A 17,601-nucleotide genomic window follows, 5' to 3' on the forward strand; every position below is an offset into this window, starting at 1 on the left:
AGAATTTAAGGATGGTATCTTTAGAATTTAAGGGTATTAATCCTTTAGAATTTAAGGATGGTATCAGGACTTTGCCTTTCTGCTTGCTAGGACAGCTATCCCAGAATAATTCTCTCTCAGTTATCTTGACAGCTCACAAAAGGCCTTCTTAATCACAGTGCTGTTCACTTAGTTGCTCGATGCCTGCACACAGGAACCATTTGGGGCAGACTGGTTTTCCAGATTTTTAGAAACAAACAGGTGACTGGGTCTCGTTTGACCCGTGGGACAGAACTTTAATGAGGTCAGGAAGGTAGAAGAGGAGGGGAAAACAGGCAAGACTAGCAGCCAAATAGAAGAAATTGGCTTTGTTTATCGCCCTGTTAATCTGACAATAGCAGATGAAGGAGCAGAAGAAAAATGCACTGAAAAATTGGAGCAGGTACCATTTTTCTCCTGATAAGGGAAGTTTGCTGCTATTTTGGCCTTCAGATGTTTGTGTAAGTAGATAGCAAAATGTTCTGAACAGAAAGAAGGGCAAAAGTAAAAGTACTGAAGCTGAAAAATAATAGTTAAAACAGCCTTGCTGCATCAAAAGTTTAAGTCATAAAAGAATAATTGGGCAGTAGGAGTCTGGTTACCTGACCTTTTATCTTGGGTGTTACTGTTGTAATGCAACACATTGTAAAGGACACTAGACTTACTGAAATTCTTAACCCACCTCTTTAGAAGGTAATGGAGGGAGGGGTTGTTCATGTATCACAGTGAATTTCATCATGAAAATATGAAGTGATTGTTTGCTCTAAAGATAAACAATGTATTGAGAAAATAAATGGCAAAATTTGAAACAGTTTCAGAGACATCACTGAAATTAACTTAAGCTAGTGATAAAATTCCGAATGTATCATCTCCCTTTTTATTTCTTAAGTGTTTAGATTATTTTGTCTTCCATATGTAAATAGAATTAATGTTGGTAGGCTAGCCTTGTTTAAAGTATCTTTCCAGTTTTCAGATAAGCATTTTGATTGTTCAAAGTGAAATGCAAACTCCATTTACATTACATATTTACCTTTAACATTTACTTTTATGTTCCCAGTAAGTATTTAAATATTCTGTCAGCAAAAACATTTTTATGTACTTATAAAATTACGGTGTTTCTCATCTAGAACTTTTGAGTTGTAAAAACAGCAAAGAATGACTTATGTGATTTTTTTTTCCGTGAGAAGTTTCTTGTAGGAAAATACATATAATGCAGTAGAGCAGCTATGCAGAAATATATTTCATGAACTTTATATTAACCTTGCAAGGCAGTAATCTTATAAGGCAAGAATTTACATCATGTTTCTTAATTTCTTGAAATAATTGAACATATTAGTAAGAAGTTACCTACATCAGTAATTTTATGTTGGTCTTTTTGTCTCCTGTAGGTGTTTGTAAATAGCTATGTAGGAGGGTGTTTATACACACGAGTGTGTCTTATATTGAAAGAGCATCTGTATTCCTTGATGAAAGCTCCTTCACTGATACTTTATTGCAGTGTTAAGACATCTTAAAAACAGCAAGTTTTTCTATTGGTGTGTATTGTTTTCTTTGCCTTTTTAAAGTGGAAGGGTGGGCAAACTAGAAATACTTGTTATCAGTCCAACACTGATTGTATTTTGGTCTGTCAGGATTACTTTCTGCATCTGCACATGCTTTCACAAAATTTTACAAGTTATAAACCACTGTGATATATGTAAATATTCTTACACAAGGTAAAAGTGAATGTGCTTGTTACCCACAGTGTTCAGAATGACTCCGTTGTTTTGAAGTTCTCTGTGGATAACAACCTGGAGAGCTCATGTGTGTGAGGGCCCTGTTTCAGTAGAAAGGAGATATGCCTGTCAGCAATAGCTGCTAAATCTTGCATGCTAAAAGCATGCTAAAAGCAAACCTGATAATTTGAGAAGTCCTGGAAAACTTTATGTTGATATGAAACAAGAATCTTTATCTAAAATACAAAGTCAACATTTCATACATGTGAGTATGGCGGGGAGAGATACATCAGGATTCTGCTACTCCAAGCTATTAACGTTACACTTCTCGTTCATATCTTTGCAGTGAAAAATAATATAGTACCCCAAGAAAATGTGTTTTTTTCAAAGGCTGTTTGTTATTTCATCATTTTATCTGTTGAGAAGTACAAAGTGAGTGTAGGTTGTAATATTTCTTGATAGGGTAAATGCTTCTTAGTACAAGATTAACTGTTAGGGAGATTTTGTTGGCTTAACCAAATGGAACTTTATTTTATATTGTAACAGCTCCTGCACCTTCAAACACTTCCCACGTCCTTAAGTTATGCCAAACAGAATGCCTTGTCCCCAGCACTGTAAAAACACTCAGCTGTTGAGCTGTGGCACACGATCTCCTGTTTTTACAAGGGCTTTTGAGCTGAAAAAAATCCCTGCGTGCAGATGTGTGACAGCTACAGCAGCACACACGCAGCCCAGGGCAAGTGCTGTGGAGTGTGCTGACAGTCTCCTGCAGGTGACCTGTGAGCAGTGTGGGTGGCAGTCACTTGACACTTGGCCTGGAGGGTGCTAGATTGCTCTGTGGGGTGTAGGCAGTTTGTCTCTGAAATAAAGAGCTTTCTTAAAATCACTATGTTTGAGGGAGCTTTAATAATGAGAAATTTTGGTAGGAAGTAGCCCACGTAACGTAGGAAGAAAGCAAATCTGGACCAGATTTCTACCTCAGGAATCTCAAGTGTGTCTATTGAAGTTGTAGCCAAGCAGCTCCCCACAACTGTAACTATTCTTGCTATGTAAATCCTTGAGCAGGATGTATGTTTTGAAATTAGAGCTTTGGAAACACAGTTTAACAAGTTTTGTTTGTTTTTGTTATTATTTTTTTTAAAGGAGTTAACTGTGACTGTCCTTTGTAGCATCCCGGAGTCTTTTCAAGGATAATCTGAATATTAATGTTGCTTCAGATGTCTGTTGTTAGAAGCATGCTTCTGAGCATAAGTACATTTTGGCAGGTTTTAAAGTGGCAGGCATTGTGGTTTCAGATTCTTCATCTGAATTTTTGCAGTTTGGATCAGTGAAATAGGGAACGGAATCTGATGAGTTACAAAAGAGTATCCCTTTTAGAATGGGTATTGTTACCAAAGCCAAGTCTCTTAGGTTACTTCAAAGAATTTTAGTAAACTGAAACTGCAGATTGTATAGCACAATTTTGACTGTAAAAGCAATTTCCCTCAACATCCAGCACAGGGAGATTTAAAACAGGAACATCACCAGCTTTTGAAGGTACTGAAATTTTTCTGGCAAACTGAAGTTTTGAGCAACATGATGCTTCACAGCCCTATGCCAAAACTGCATCTTGGATGTTTCTTTTGTTCTGGAATTAGCAAATGGGTCCAAAGTTGATGCACTGTGGCTTCATCTGCAAGGCTTTCTTACTAATTCTCTTTCTGAAGTTTAGTTTATAGATTAAAATACTAATGAAATTTTTGAGCAGTGATTAGGCTGCTAACAGTAAGTTTCTCACACCCCTTAAGTTGAATTCTTTTCTATAAAATTTAGGAGAGTACGTTCAGTTAAAAGGAACTCTCACTGGATAATACCTTGGTAATAAATGCTTTATTTTCTTGCTTGTGTGGCTGTTAAAACAAACGGACATTTTACAGTGTCTTGTCGAGATATGCCAAAGTAGAAAAATTCTTCTGCCTTTATCTGAAGAAAAAGACAATTTAATAGAACTTGTTTATGGGGCTTCTTCACTATATTTTGTCTTCTAGATAAATATTCAGCGATACACTGGAAAATTATGTTCCATATATTCTGAAGTCCCCAGTCCCTCTAAGTAATAGGCTACTAAACCAGTTCTTCTGTTAGATAACATCAATTTATGTTAAAATGTCAGCAAATCATTTTTATTTTTATTTTTTAATTTAGAAAATATGACAGTGGAATCTGTGAGATGGAAACATTCTTACTGACTTTGTTCTGAACTAAGCAATTATTTTGGGGAAAGTGTGTATGGGAACAGGATTTTCTGGTGATCAGTATTAATGCTGACAGCTCCATTGCCTGGACTGAATGGAAAGCATATGTGAGGAGGTCTCTTTGGCTGGGCTGAGGGAATGGTGATGGCACAGGAAACAAGATCAGAGACGTTAAGTCACATTACTAGGTATCCGAAGAGTTCACTGTTAAGTAACACTGAGTGAAAAATACCATCTTTTCCTTAGAGTAATCTTGGAGATGAATAAGAAGCATTAGAATATGCAGTTGCTATGCCAAATATTTGAACTATTTAATAAATTTTAATTTTCTCTTACAGAGTGTTGATATTGGGAGCTTCAGGAGGAGTCGGTACATTTGCTGTACAGGTAATAGAGCACAGCACACACAGGATACATCTTCAAACTATTCAGTACAAACAAAATTTAACAGAAGGGAATTGAGGGAAGGAGAAATGAAATACCAAGCTACCGACTGATCTGTCAGATCTCCAAAAGCGAGATACCTTGAAATTTATTCCTTTCCCTTTGTTATATTGTATTAGGTTAAAGTAGGAAGCAGGGAGTTTCAAAGAAAGACGCTGTGAGTGTAGGCAGTGAAAGATTGCGCTTCACCGTTCAGGAACAGGAAATCTCTTGATTTGTGAAACCTGAAATATGTAGCCTGTTTTCATTATCTTTCAGTCAGCTCTGCTCCATACATATGAAAAGAACTTGATGTATGAGGAGAAAAATGATGGAGAATGTAGATGATTGCAGTTGTGATTTTCCGTAATATCTTACTATGTTTAGCTGCTGTGGGTGGTCAGATGATGTAAGAGGCATGAGGCTTTTATGTGCAGTGTATGGAATGGCTTAGATTAACGTTCCCTCACTCTTTGCCCTGCTGCCTTTTTGCCTTCCTTCATTCCAGTAGTCCTAAACTTTGGAGAGCCAACATAGTCTTGTGTTGATCCTTTAACTGTGGGACATCCTCTTTTCATGCTCCCATTTAACTGGGGGATTTTGATCCTCAGTGGTGTCATCATGAGCAAACATCTTCCTCTTGAGAATATGGAAAATGTATGGGTTTTGTGCTTGCATCACCGTGTTCTGTGTTACTGGACCATAAGCAAAATGGTTTGAAGAGGCTCATAAGAGAATTTTTAGTGGTATGTTCTTTACCTGATCTACGATGAAGCAAGTGGCTGTAGAAAAGGCCAGCCAACCACTGGCTACTTGTGATTTATGCATGATTAATGCTGGTTAAGCTATGTAATTAAACCAGAGTAAATAAATAAATTTAAAAAAAAGATTACTGTGAATGAAAATGAGAATTACAGAAGAGATAAATACCTAGCAAAAGTCCTTGCTCTGCTTTAACTTTGGGAGTAGAAGATGACCTGACATCCTCCCTGTGGTAAATCAGAGGTGACTATTTCTTAGTATTAAAATTGTATTTATTTACAGTGAGATAGAGGTATGGAATACTTAATGAGCAGGTACAAAGATAAAATGTTTTAATCCCTACAGTGGTTGATCTGCTGACAGGTTTACAGATTGTTAGCTATATAACTGTAGAGTAAGAGTTATTGTCTGAGTTACCGGATTCAGAAAGCAAACCGAGTATTTTATTTGAAGTCTTACTTACCCTGAGACCTGGTATTTTCAAGCAGAATTAAAAAACCCACCCTCCTCGCCCACACCAGCTCCTCACTCCTTAAAAATGCCTTAAATATGAATAAATTCTAGCCGTGTGACAAGTCACTCTGTGTTGGAACAGTCCCCCCACTCCCCAATAAAACTACTCACTTACTATACAAATATAATGAGATTTTGTCTTTTTAAGCTGATTCATTGTTTCACTAAATTCTATACTTTTCACCCTTTTTTTCCTTCTTGTTTTTAGCTGGTGAAGGCCTGGGGTGCTCACGTGACAGCGGTGTGTTCTCATGATGCTAGCACGCTGATGAAAAAGCTTGGAGCAGATGATGTGATTGATTACAAATCTGGAAATTTGGAAGAGCAGCTTAAAACATTGCCCTTGTACGTGTTTGCATTGCTTAATACTGAGATGAAGGAACTGGCGGTTGGTCTTTCTGCCTTTTGATTTCTTGGCTCCAGTCTATCAGGACTCCCTCTTCTCCATTTTTTTTTTCTCTGTTTCTAAAGCCTTACTTTCTAAAGCAAATTTATCCCGGCCCTTTTCAAATGTAATTTGCCAAGTGGGTATTGCAGGCACAGATTTCATTGTCAGATTAAGCCAGTTAATTGGGATTGTGGAGGCAAGCTCACACTTCTGCGTGCTTCTCTTCAAAGACTGTGATTTGAACAGTTCTGGCAGTTTCCATTCTAGGATCTTGGAGCACTTAAAACGCATGAATAAATTAAAACAAGTCTCAGGAATCCTGTGTGATGTTAGTAAATAGCAAAATTGATCTTGTATAGGGAAGAAGTGTGTCATAAAGCAGTTAAGTGACTTGCCTGAAGTCTTCTAGCCGCTGTGCTACATAACTGGGAGTAAATTTCTCTCTTGTAACGTTGAGTACAGCTGCCTCTGATGAATAATCGCATTTATCTTGTCACAACAGTTATGTTTAAAGTAGCTGGGGGGTTTCTCCTGAACTGAAGCTTTTTTTTGCCTTTGTAATCTTTCCATCTGTTTAAACATGGTCTGCTGTGGCTTTCATTTGAAGATGGTACTTACGTTGCTGTTCTTAGCTAGATGGAATTAATTTGGGAGGAGAAATAGAAATTGTTCAATCTATGAAAGTCTTAGTTAATAACCATGCTGAGAAGGCCTGTGCCCTTTATCTGCGGTGTGATTGCTGGCAGGCCTGAGATCAATCGTGGGGATATTGGCGCTGTCTGTGTGAGCAGAACATGCAAAAATGAACTTAGCAGTTTGCAAGCAGTGCTAAATTGTGCTAAACATCTTAAATGCTAAACACCCGATCTAGTGAGCAACTGATGTTAGGAGCTATGAACAGTGCTTTATCAGGGTGCAGTTTCACAGTACAGCCAAGCCCATCAGTCAGGTGTACCGAGAGGAATCAGTCCTACAACCTTCTCCCTTTCAGTTGGACTGATTCTTCAGACTCCGTGGCAAGCTGCTTTTTTTTTTTTTCCGGAGCATTAGTTTTCCCTGTTTTAATTCCTATTTTGTTGACAGCTGTCAGGTTGACTGAAGAATAACGTGAAATCACACCCTTGGAAGACAGGCAGGAAAACTGTCTTTCCAGAGATGAGAACTTTTCATTTGCATAAAGGATTTTTCCTCATGTTTGTGGGTTAGCTAAATGAGATATATGTGTACACACAATGTGTTTCTATTCCAGTCTGGAGATTTCTGGGCATTTACGGATGAGAATGAGCTGTGCACCTAACAGAATAGGTACTTGCATAGCTCCCAGTTGCCATATTCATCCGTCACAGGTTCGTGTGCTGGGATAGATGAGAATGAATGCTCAAACTGTGGCTTGGCGCCAGAGGCTGCATATACCTGTGCATATACCTACGTTTTAGACCCTTTGTGTTGTTAGGTTCTACTTCAAATAGGTAGATGCAGAGAAGAGAGCAGTTAGTGGAGATGAAATGTCAGTTGATTAATTTGTTTAAGTAACTTTGGCCGCTGGAACTGGCTTCCACGTGAAGGCAGCGTGAACAGGAGATGTTCCTGGTCAGGGCAGGAGTCCAGACGAGTGTTCAGATGCACACAGCCCACCACTGAATGGTAGGACCAGACCTCAAGCCTGTCCCAGTGGTCTCAGTGGGAGGGATGAAGGGAAAAAGCTCTAGAGGGCTTTAGAGAGAGTGCATCTGTGCCTCTACAAGTCTGCTTTTTGGAGCGGTTTAATTATCTAAATAGCCTGTATCTGCTGTGCAGTGAACGGGCAATATCCTGCGATTTTAACTCCCTCTCTACAGTAAATTGGCATTTAGTTGAAGTCTTGCAGGCAGATTGTTTTAATGTATTGCCATGACAAGTAGAAATGCAACATCTGATTTCTGATGTGCCTTATTTTAATCATGATCACTTTCCCTATATCATGATTTCAAGGCTGTTCTTTACATGTCTACAGATTTGATTTCATCCTAGACAATGTCGGCGGATCCACTGAGAAGTGGGCTCTCGATCTCCTGAAGAAATGGTCGGGAGCAACATACGTTACCTTGGTGACACCTTTCTTGATCAACATGGACAGACTTGGAGTAGCTGATGGCATGTTGCAAACAGGAGTCACGATAGGTTCCAAAACTGTAAAGGTATTTGACACGTTTCTATATAGTTGAAAGTTATGTTATATCCTCATGGCTTCCTTTGTGGCTTGGATTCTAGTGACGTGGTTCATCCGGAGGCATCTACCTTATCTTCCTCATAGATCTTTAACCTACAGATGCATTTTTATTCTTCCCTTCTTTCTTGCACCAAAAAAAATAAATATTTGGGATGATGCTGATTTGTATATGTGGTAGTTTGGGGTGCTTTGAAGTTCTGAGTCCTTGTTGTGCTTTTCATTGTAGCCTTTTCCATATGGCCTCCTGGTGAGTCCCGCTGACAGCTAGTGTTTTATGGTAAACAGAACAAATCCCTGCCCCATTGAAGTGAGGGAGGGGTTTTGCTGCTTGCTTTAGGCTGGTCAGGGTTTCTCTCAAACATTGTTCCATGACTGATTCTCTTCATCCTATTCCAGCACCAGCCAGTAATAAAAGTGGTTGAGGGTGGCTAAAAAGTCTTTCATCTCTTTCATGTTCATGTGTCTGGATGGTGATATTGATTTTTCTAGTTTAAAACAGTCTCCCAGTGGCCAGTTCAGCGAGGCTTTTTAGAACTTTTCCCTTTCTTCTCTCAACATGTGTACTTGCTCTCCAAATTAATGCTTTTCAAGCTGTTGCCATGGTTTTCCTGTGATAGAATGGCTGAATGAGTTTCTAGGTCCAGGACCAATATTTTCAAAGGAAAGCTCAAAAATGAAATGAAAAGCCTGGAAAGAAATCATGCAACATTATGCATCATTTTGCAAGTTTCCATGATGTCCTCATTGTATGCCATTTATTAAAAATCAGCTCTCTGTGGTGGATGAAGACTCTTCCAACAACTTTCTCAAAGGAAGTGCTCTTGACTTGTGCTCGTGTGATCCTCCTAAAATGCTTTTCACATGAGCTGCCATCTGTCATCTGATGGTGATGGCTTTGGCAGATGTGGAATATTTAATCACTGGCTCTGAGGTGGAAGGTTCTGAATGCCGTATCGGAGGGTTTATTTCAACCACTTTCTGCATGTGCATAAACATAGAGCACCGTCTCTCTGTTACGTAAGAAATAATGCCATTTGTGGCTGTGGAGACAAGGTCGTTGTTTTTCTCAACTAGCTGACTTGTGCAATTGGACACAAAATTCACCCTGATCCTATTGTGGCAATACAACATCTCTGTCTGTACATTTAATCCATATGCTTAGGTAACATATTTTTTTTCAGACACTGGCAAATAATTTCAGTGTTTTGTTTTGTTCTTTTACTTAAATTGTTTTTGTAGTGCTGCTGTCCTTACTTCTATTTCCCATTTCAGTTTCTTCTCATGATTTTAAAAATATGTTTTTGATTTTTCTTGCAGCACCTCCTTAAAGGAGTCCATTATCGGTGGGCATTTTTTATGCCAAGTGGCCCGAGTTTGGATGAAATAGCAGAACTGGTTGATTCGGGAAAGGTATGTCAGTTATTTGTGTTTTTGTGCTGAAAGAGGTACTGCTTTGACTCAAAAACAGTGTAATTCACAGCTGAGGAATAAAATGTTATGAGTCACAGTGAAGAAAACTAGTTAACAATTGATTTGTTACAGTTTCTGGTTTCTGCCTTCAGCAATGAATTTAGGTATTTATAATCCCTAAGGGTGTTCTGCCTTCTCCCTCTCCTTCTCACCCTTTTAAAAAACACAGGAGGTTACAAGGAAAGAACGTCCAGCGCTTGGTTTTAGTGCCAATGGGAGTCATTTAGCATGAACTGTTGAAAATTAAACTCTTTTAGAGGCCTCATTTTGTTCTTTTGGTGAGGATGAACACGACTGTGCATATAGCTGCATATGCAAAGTTCCCTAGGCTGGATGATCAGGAGCCTTGCACTTAATGTGTGCAGAATGAGAAATTTTGGGTTATTTCAGGTTGGAGATGATCTGCTTTGGCAAAGTGGTGTCGAATTATCCCAGTGCTTCAGAGTATAATGTTTGTGGTGATTCAGCCCAGCGACCTGATACCTTTTGAATGTTGGTAAGGTTTGGGGGCATCTCAGAGGAGAGGCACAAAGTAGCAGATAGAAGTAGCAGATAGGTTACTGCTTTCCTCATCTTTCCAGGTTTATGAGCTTTGTAGAAGAGGTGTGTGCGAGCACTTTATCACCTGTTTCTGGAATGTGTGGTGCTGTCGGTCCTGGCAGTCTTCTCTCCTGGAGGATTTCATGGTGGCAAAATCTCTAGAGCAGAGAATATGGGCTGGTAATCTTTTTATGTGGAGCCTAAGTAGAGGAGGAAGTTGAGTCTGCCCTGACAGCCCAGAATTGCAGTATGTGAACTGCCAGGCCATCTTGTGCTCAGGGGCTGGGCACAGTTAGAAAAATCTAGCACTCTTGAAGGCACTTTGAGTTTAGATCTCCCTTTTCTCTATGCGTTATGTTCCCAAATTTCATACAACAGCAAATACATTTCTGTCATGCTTTTATGACCTGTTTGCCTCTATTTCCCTCTCAGTGCTGCTGGTCAGAGTGAAAATCCCAAATTCAGCCACTCCTACCCCTCTGTTGTGACTGGGGTGCGGCTGATACAGCCAGGGGAGAGTCTGTGTTTCATAAAAAGTTGCCTACTCATACACAGAGCCTGTAGCAGCAAATACGCTGTGGTGAAGTTGATTCTGGTTAGTTTTACACAATTCTGCATTGCACTTTGAGCAGTGCCTAAGGCCTTATTCCATAGTCTAGGAAGAAACCCTGGAAGATGCTTCTCATCCTATGATCTCATCCAAACACACAACTAAATTACAATTGACTAAGGAACAGAAACGTCCTTGTCTTCGTTCCTACCATTTGTCCTGATCCTTAGCAACTTGTTTTGTGTTCTGCTCCTGCCTTGTATGCAAAACAGAAATGCAGAATATGCCTGTGAAAGCTTCTTGGAAAACACCTGTTTATGCAATAGAGATAGGGCTTAACTAGTGTTCGTCTGCCTAATAATCTGGACAGGTGAACTGTAATGCCTTTTTAAAATGTACGTCATGCATACATGAATGTCCTGATGTGCTTTTTGTTGTAAGATGATCGTGGGGATAAAGATGTTTGCTTGTGTGTTTTTTTTCCCAGTTATTATTCTGTGTCTGCTAGAACAGGTCATAATGTCAGGCTGTTTATCTGCATAGTCATTGCTCTACCAGGATTTTGCTCGATTTTGTAAAATATTGTAAACACCTGTGTTGTCAACAGCCTTGTATCCCCGAGATGTGTTGCATTTATACACGTTAGCAAGAATGAGTTTTATTGTCAAGAGACAAGAGTTTTCCTAAATGGACAGATCGTCCATTCAGAAGAGTAGGTGTTTGGAAATAGGGGAGGTGGGAGATGTTGGAGGCACTATACCATAATTTCCTGTAACTAAGTGACGAATAAACGTTAGTGTTTGAATTGGAGCAAAATAAATGAGGATTTTAGGGAAAATAAATAAATAAAGTGTTAGAATGTAGCAAGAAGACTTGGGAAAGCCAGCAAAATGAGCTCATATAGTTGGACCTAGTTTTGAGTGAGTACGGATTAGAGTATTGCAGATTTGGTTACGTTGAAATTTCAGTGAATTTTCCTTTCTTCTGTTACAAACATCTTAATTTTGGGATTGTGTGATGTCTGAATAGGAGAGCTTCTGAAAGAGAGGCATTTTTCAGGACAGCATAAATCATGAGGGAGGATTTAAATGAAGGAAATTGCAAAGAGCTGATGGTGTAGAGAGATGTTATAGCAAGTGAAGCTTTGAGGAGCACACCCCTGAAGCAGCTGCAGATATCTGTCAGGTGCTCTTTCTTTAGTCCTTTTGCACCAACACAGATTTTCAGTTCTGATGTGTTCCATCACGTTCCTTTGTAAAAGCAAAAGGAATCCCTGTCCTTCAGAATAGGCACAAAGGCTGAAGAACAGGCACAAAGGGGGTATTTTATTTGAAGGTACTTGGGTTTCACACAGGTGATTTTTGCAATGAGGAGTAAGAGATTTGCAAGATGTCCGCTCTGAGGAAGAGTTCTTCAAGCAGCCTTTTTTAACAGGGAGGAGAAGGAAGGAATTTGATGAGCTGGTAGGGCAAAGAAGGAGCATTGTTTTCTTTTTGTAATTTACCTGCACATCAGCTCAGTTCTGGGGATGGTAAAACCATTTTCAGCTTTTGAGCTGTTTTCGCTGCCTTGCAGCATAACATCTTGCCAGGAGACTGTTGTGAGGCTGATGGGCCAGGAAGCTGTTGCAACAGCAGTGGACAGGCAGAAAATCACATATATTCTTGTCAATTTTAGAGATAGTGGCTACTTTTATATCTGTTGAGATGTCTCTTCTGTGGGTTCAACTCAGCCAGTTAATTACAAGCCAGTGAGGACTGGCTTAACATGGGGCCCACCAAATCAATTGATGAAACGAATGGCAGGAGCTGGGGATCTCTTCCCATGGCAGAGCATTCCTTACAAATTGCGAGGCTCTCAGCTCAAGACAGCTGAAATCAATAGAGCCTTTGGTTCAGGACATAGATTTGCTGGCATACCATTTGCTGAAGCATTGCCACCGGTCTCTGCTGGCAGCGTTGTCACTGAAAGGCTTGGTAGGGATTAGTTTGATGTATTTGTGATGAGCGTTGTGGGTTTGACATTGACAGTCTCAATTTTTGCTGCTTAACTTCTTGCTCCTTTCTGAAGTTGTGCCACTTAGTCCCTGGCGAAAATGTATCAACCTCATATAAATTGGTAGAAAACCTTTAATTTATAACTGAGCACACACTTTGCCTTTTGTAAAGCCTGGTGGAGGAAGGCAGGCTCAAGAGTGTAATAAGGGGAAAGTACATGTAGGTTGCTACGTTCTTGCTGGACCATGGCAGAGTTTGGGTTCGTGTGATTTCAGAGAAAGGAAGAAGTAAGGTCTCAGATCAAGAGAGGATCACCCTCTATTGTTGCCTTTCCAAATAAATGTTACAGCACAGGCACACCTAAGGAAAGCAATGGATGTGATACTGGGCATACTTTTTGCTGCAGAGCCTGGTTGCCTGACTTAGCAGCCTGCTTTTGTGGATCCAAGGCTAGGATGCGCGCTGTTCTTCGGCCCTGCTGTGCCTCTTCCAGTGCAGTGCTGTACATACTCATTCCCATGAGCATCCTTCTCCGTGCTGAATTGCGAAGCTTGTAGCTTTTACTTTAATTTTGTGTCTTCTTGTTGCAGTGCTTTTGCTTGCCAGGGTGGGTTGTTGGCTAGAGCCCAGAGTTGATAACCAAGGAGAGGTTGCCAAAGACTCTGTTCAGTCCCGTCTCTTCAGAAAGCAGCCTCTCTCTGCATTTAATTATGGCCAACAAAAAGCAGTGATTTTTATTAAAACGCATCTGCTTCTGTGCCTACGAGTGATGTGGCTTGCTCATTCTCTTTATGAAGGTGGAGTGGGATTATGTCACAAAACGTCTGTGAGGAAGACTAGTGGAAACCTTACAAACTGGAGAAATAGCATTCGAGTGTGTGAGCTCACATAAACCATGAGGAGGTCTGGAAAAATTCAGCTGATACCTGGTGTTTAATCAAACGTGCTGCCTCAGCCTGATGTAATTGTGTATTTTGTAGAAAGTGAGCTCCCCACCATCTCCTAGTGGGGAACTATGTCCAGCAAAGCGGTGAATACAGGGCCGAGAAGACAGCTCGTGTCTGCTGTGGTTTAATTTGCTGAGGCCTAAGGAGATGCAGGTCATAAGGGAATGTTTTTATAAAATCTGTAAAATATATAGCATGCTTTTCTATATTTCATACTAAATATTTGGACTAAGCTGGCATGCAACCCCTTCTGGGCGTGCTCCAGGTTCGTACTGCTCTTCATTGTGTTGTGTAGAAGCTGTTGTCAGGGCCAGGTAAGGGACGAGAGGTTTTTAAACCTCTTCACACTCTGAACCATAGCCTGCTTAAGTAGGATTTATCTTCTGGTATTTTAATACTTGTAGTTGATACTCGGATACCCAGTTGATACCCAGTGTTCTTAATGTGCATGGAGTGAAAGTACACTAGGGAAGGGTGTGCTCAGCTAAAGGGAAGAAATGACAGAAACAGCAGTTTCTGTCGGAAACAGAACTCAGCATCTTGAAGGGGGAGACTCACTGACGGCCAAAGCAGGGTATCAGCCTCTGCATTCGTGCCTGGGCTCACGCACCACGTTTGGGCAAGGTAATTTCTTCATGCTCCTGCTCGGTGAAGTCACAACGGCCGGCTGGCCTTCTCCGTCAAAGGAAGCCCTGGAGGACGTTGAGCACGGTGGAGCACATCGCCCAAGCCGTGAGCAGGGTCGTGCCAAGGCACAGCTCGTGTGCTGGGGGGCAGCAGCTGGAGGGAGGCACTCTGCTGAGCAAGGCCACCCTTCACAAACCTGGGGAAGAGCCAATGCTCCGTCATTGCCCTTGGAGTCAGAGGACTTCTGTCTTTTTGTTTCTGTCTTTTTGTTTCTCTGTGGGTCTCTGGGGTTTGGTTTTTCTCCCTTCTGAGAAGTTCAAGGCTCTAGGTCTCCCTCCAGCGGCAGGCAGCGGCTCCAACCTGACTCACAACTTGTTAATAGCGAGGGTCAAAGCTTTTGTCATTCCCTTCATGCTTTCTTGCTTCTCCCCTCCTAATTAATTCAAAGTGGAGCCTTGCTAGCACAGAAATGGAGACCTCCAAGGGTGGGCTTGACTTTGCTGTTAGCTGGAGCGTTTCTGCTGACCAGTCAGCTCCTGCAAGGTCTGCTCACAGCCTGCCGTGCTCACAGGAGGATTGGGTATGAGGCCACATCAGTGCTCTGTGCCTTAATCAGCACCAGCAATTACTCTCTTTATTTTTTGAAACACATGAGTTTGTTTCAAGAGACCTAAGATTTATTTCTATATGTTCTGCATCAGAGAGAGTGAAGAGGAAGAAAACATCTTTCAGTCCCAATGTGTTTTCTGATAAACATTTCAGTGCGTGTGTGTGTAATCCTTTCTCTCCCAGACTTTAGCTTAATCCCTTTTCCCTGAACAAATAGGTGTCCCCTGGCAAGGAACTGATGTGCGGCTGTAAATAGGCAGTGTTTTTATTATCCAGTTAATCTCCATTTTTCATCGCACATTCAACAAACAGCAGACGCTTCCCTGCTTGTTTGTCTGCTCACAGGAAGAAATTTTATCTTAGTCAGTGGATTATGGTAAAGGCTGAGTGAATCACTGTGCCGCAACATGGTCAGCCCTTTCAGGGTTATTCAAACAATGGCGCTGAGCAGCCAGCCAGATAAAACCTTTAATGCTCTAGATTGTCAGGATCATCAGTTCAGTATTCACGGCCCTCTATAGCATTGCCTACAGCCAGCGCTTAAATGGCACGAGGGGTGACAGCAGCGTGGCAGCAGATGGGCGCTCGGGGTTGGGGGGCTGTGGTTTGGAACCACTGGGCTGAATTTGGGGTTCCTCCGAGTCCCCGTGTCACCACTTTGCAGATGGGGTGCCCTGAAGGGCGTGAAGCAGGGCTTTGTTAGCTGCCGTTGACAAGAACCGCTTGTGCAGGCACTGCACTTGTGCACGGCCCCACAAGGTTATGAAGGGAAGGGTCGGTCTTCTTCCCAACAGGCCCTGCTGAGCAGCACGTGCCTCCTGCCCATTGTCACGCCGTTCACTCAGCTGCTCGCCTTACCCCAAGACATTATCTCATCCAAGTGCTTTTGCTGCCAGGGGGCCCTGAGATGACTCCTCTGTGCTGTACGCTGGCTAAATGGGATTTTGTCTTGAACTTAGAAGAGCTAGCTGCACCCCCAGCTAGTGTTAATGTTTTCCTCTGGTGAGAGGATTAGGAGCAGTGGATCAAAGTAAAAGTGTGCTCTGGGCTGATATCAAGGTCCAAGGTAAGAGACCCAGCTTTGGGAGGCAGTTTTGTATGCAGAGCTTTTGTTGGCCTCCGGAAGGATGATTCAGAACATAATGATAGTCTCTTCTCTTGGACTGGCAGTGACAAATATTTTTCAGAAGCAGCTGGGATTTCTTTTCCCTCCACTGTGGGATCTAAAGAAAATGCTGGTAGGGTTTTCTGGCTCCTTAGTCCACGATGGGCACAGCAAATATGGTAATTTCACCTTCCTTATTAGCAATTGCTCTAAAACAATCCAGAAAGCTACTCTACAAAATTAATGCCAAAATAGCAATTGATGCAAGCTGGGCTTAATGATCTATGCCCACTGGAATACACAGTGGCTGAGTTTTCAAGTGCATCTGAATGATTCAGCAACAAACATTAGTGTACTTTTTTTTGTACTTCATTTGTGGCCAGGCCTTTTGAAGATACCAAGGCACGTACTGATGCAGATGGGCACTGGCTTCATAGGTATCTTCAAAACATCCAACCCTTTGAAAATTCTTGGGTTTAAAAATAAAACCCTTATAGAAATGAGAGTTTAGAGCCTTGCATGGTGAGTTTATTTTTAGAGGCACAAGGTAGGGCTCTGATCTGTGTTACTGAAGAGGTCTCAAAACTTGGGCAGAGAAGGGACCGTGGAAAAGAAGTTAAAAGCTAGTCACTACATCAAGCAACTTCTGGCTTAAACACTATTGAGAAACCTTCCCCTTCCTTTATACAGCTTTGAAATGTGAAGGTGCTATAAGTCTGTTATTTTATTCCTAATGTAGTAATGCTTTACCCTGCAGATTCAACCAGTTATCGATCAAGTCTTCCCTTTTTCTGAAGTTCCCAAGGCCTTTCTGAAATTGGAAGAAGGACATGCGCGTGGAAAAACAGTGATCGATGTTGTTAATAAAAAATAAAATATCTCTAATCACTGTACTGCCTTCAGTCATCCTTAACTGGTAAATGACACTTGAGCATGAAGTGGTACAGAGCAACTGTTTTTTCTTACAAAGCTCTTAAAAGATGCACTGTTTTAAAAAAATCACCTTGTTTCAGAAGTCTCTGATTTCTTTGTATTCTTACTAACTGTGAGTACTCAGGCAAGAAACACTGTCTCTTCAGGTGTTTCTATATGAGAAACATGTTGCAAATGTAGTTGTGACTGTTGCAGGATGTTCCTCATTCTTGGGACATGAGCACAGCAACATCTTCAATTTATAGGTCTTAGAAGCTTTTGTTTTCTAGGTATTTTTAGCTAAATGTTGAAATGGTAAGACACTTAGATTTGATTGTCAATATGAAATTTGTGTAGTCCTTTTTTCCCTTTCCTCAGTTCTGTTCACCATTGTTCATATATAGAGTAACAGATACTAATCAGTTCTGTTCACCATTGTTCATATATAGAGTAACAGATACTAATAATCTGCCCAGTTCATTCTCAGGACCTGTGTGAAGTAGCCATGGTGCTGTCTCAGGACTACTTCAAGCTTGATGTACTTGGACCAAGCGTCTCATGACATAACTAATCTGAGCAGAA

The 17,601-nt window shown here is 41.0% G+C and overlaps 1 protein-coding gene across 1 annotated transcript in view; it reads left to right on the forward strand.

The window, feature by feature from the left end:
* The window catches only part of RTN4IP1 (reticulon 4 interacting protein 1), a 22,453-nt gene extending 5,453 nt beyond the window's left edge, over positions 1–17,000 (forward strand). Inside the window, exons 6-10 of the mRNA XM_072036145.1 lie at positions 4,306–4,354; positions 5,874–6,010; positions 8,047–8,230; positions 9,580–9,672; positions 16,865–17,000. Coding sequence (XP_071892246.1) covers positions 4,306–4,354; positions 5,874–6,010; positions 8,047–8,230; positions 9,580–9,672; positions 16,865–16,981 — 580 coding nt within the window. The 3' untranslated portion in view covers positions 16,982–17,000. The remainder of the gene's footprint in view (positions 1–4,305; positions 4,355–5,873; positions 6,011–8,046; positions 8,231–9,579; positions 9,673–16,864) is intronic.
* Positions 17,001–17,601: the final 601 nt, after the last annotated feature.

Source organism: Anas platyrhynchos, chromosome 3, assembly GCF_047663525.1.
Source record: "Anas platyrhynchos isolate ZD024472 breed Pekin duck chromosome 3, IASCAAS_PekinDuck_T2T, whole genome shotgun sequence".
Classification (NCBI taxonomy): domain Eukaryota; kingdom Metazoa; phylum Chordata; class Aves; order Anseriformes; family Anatidae; genus Anas; species Anas platyrhynchos.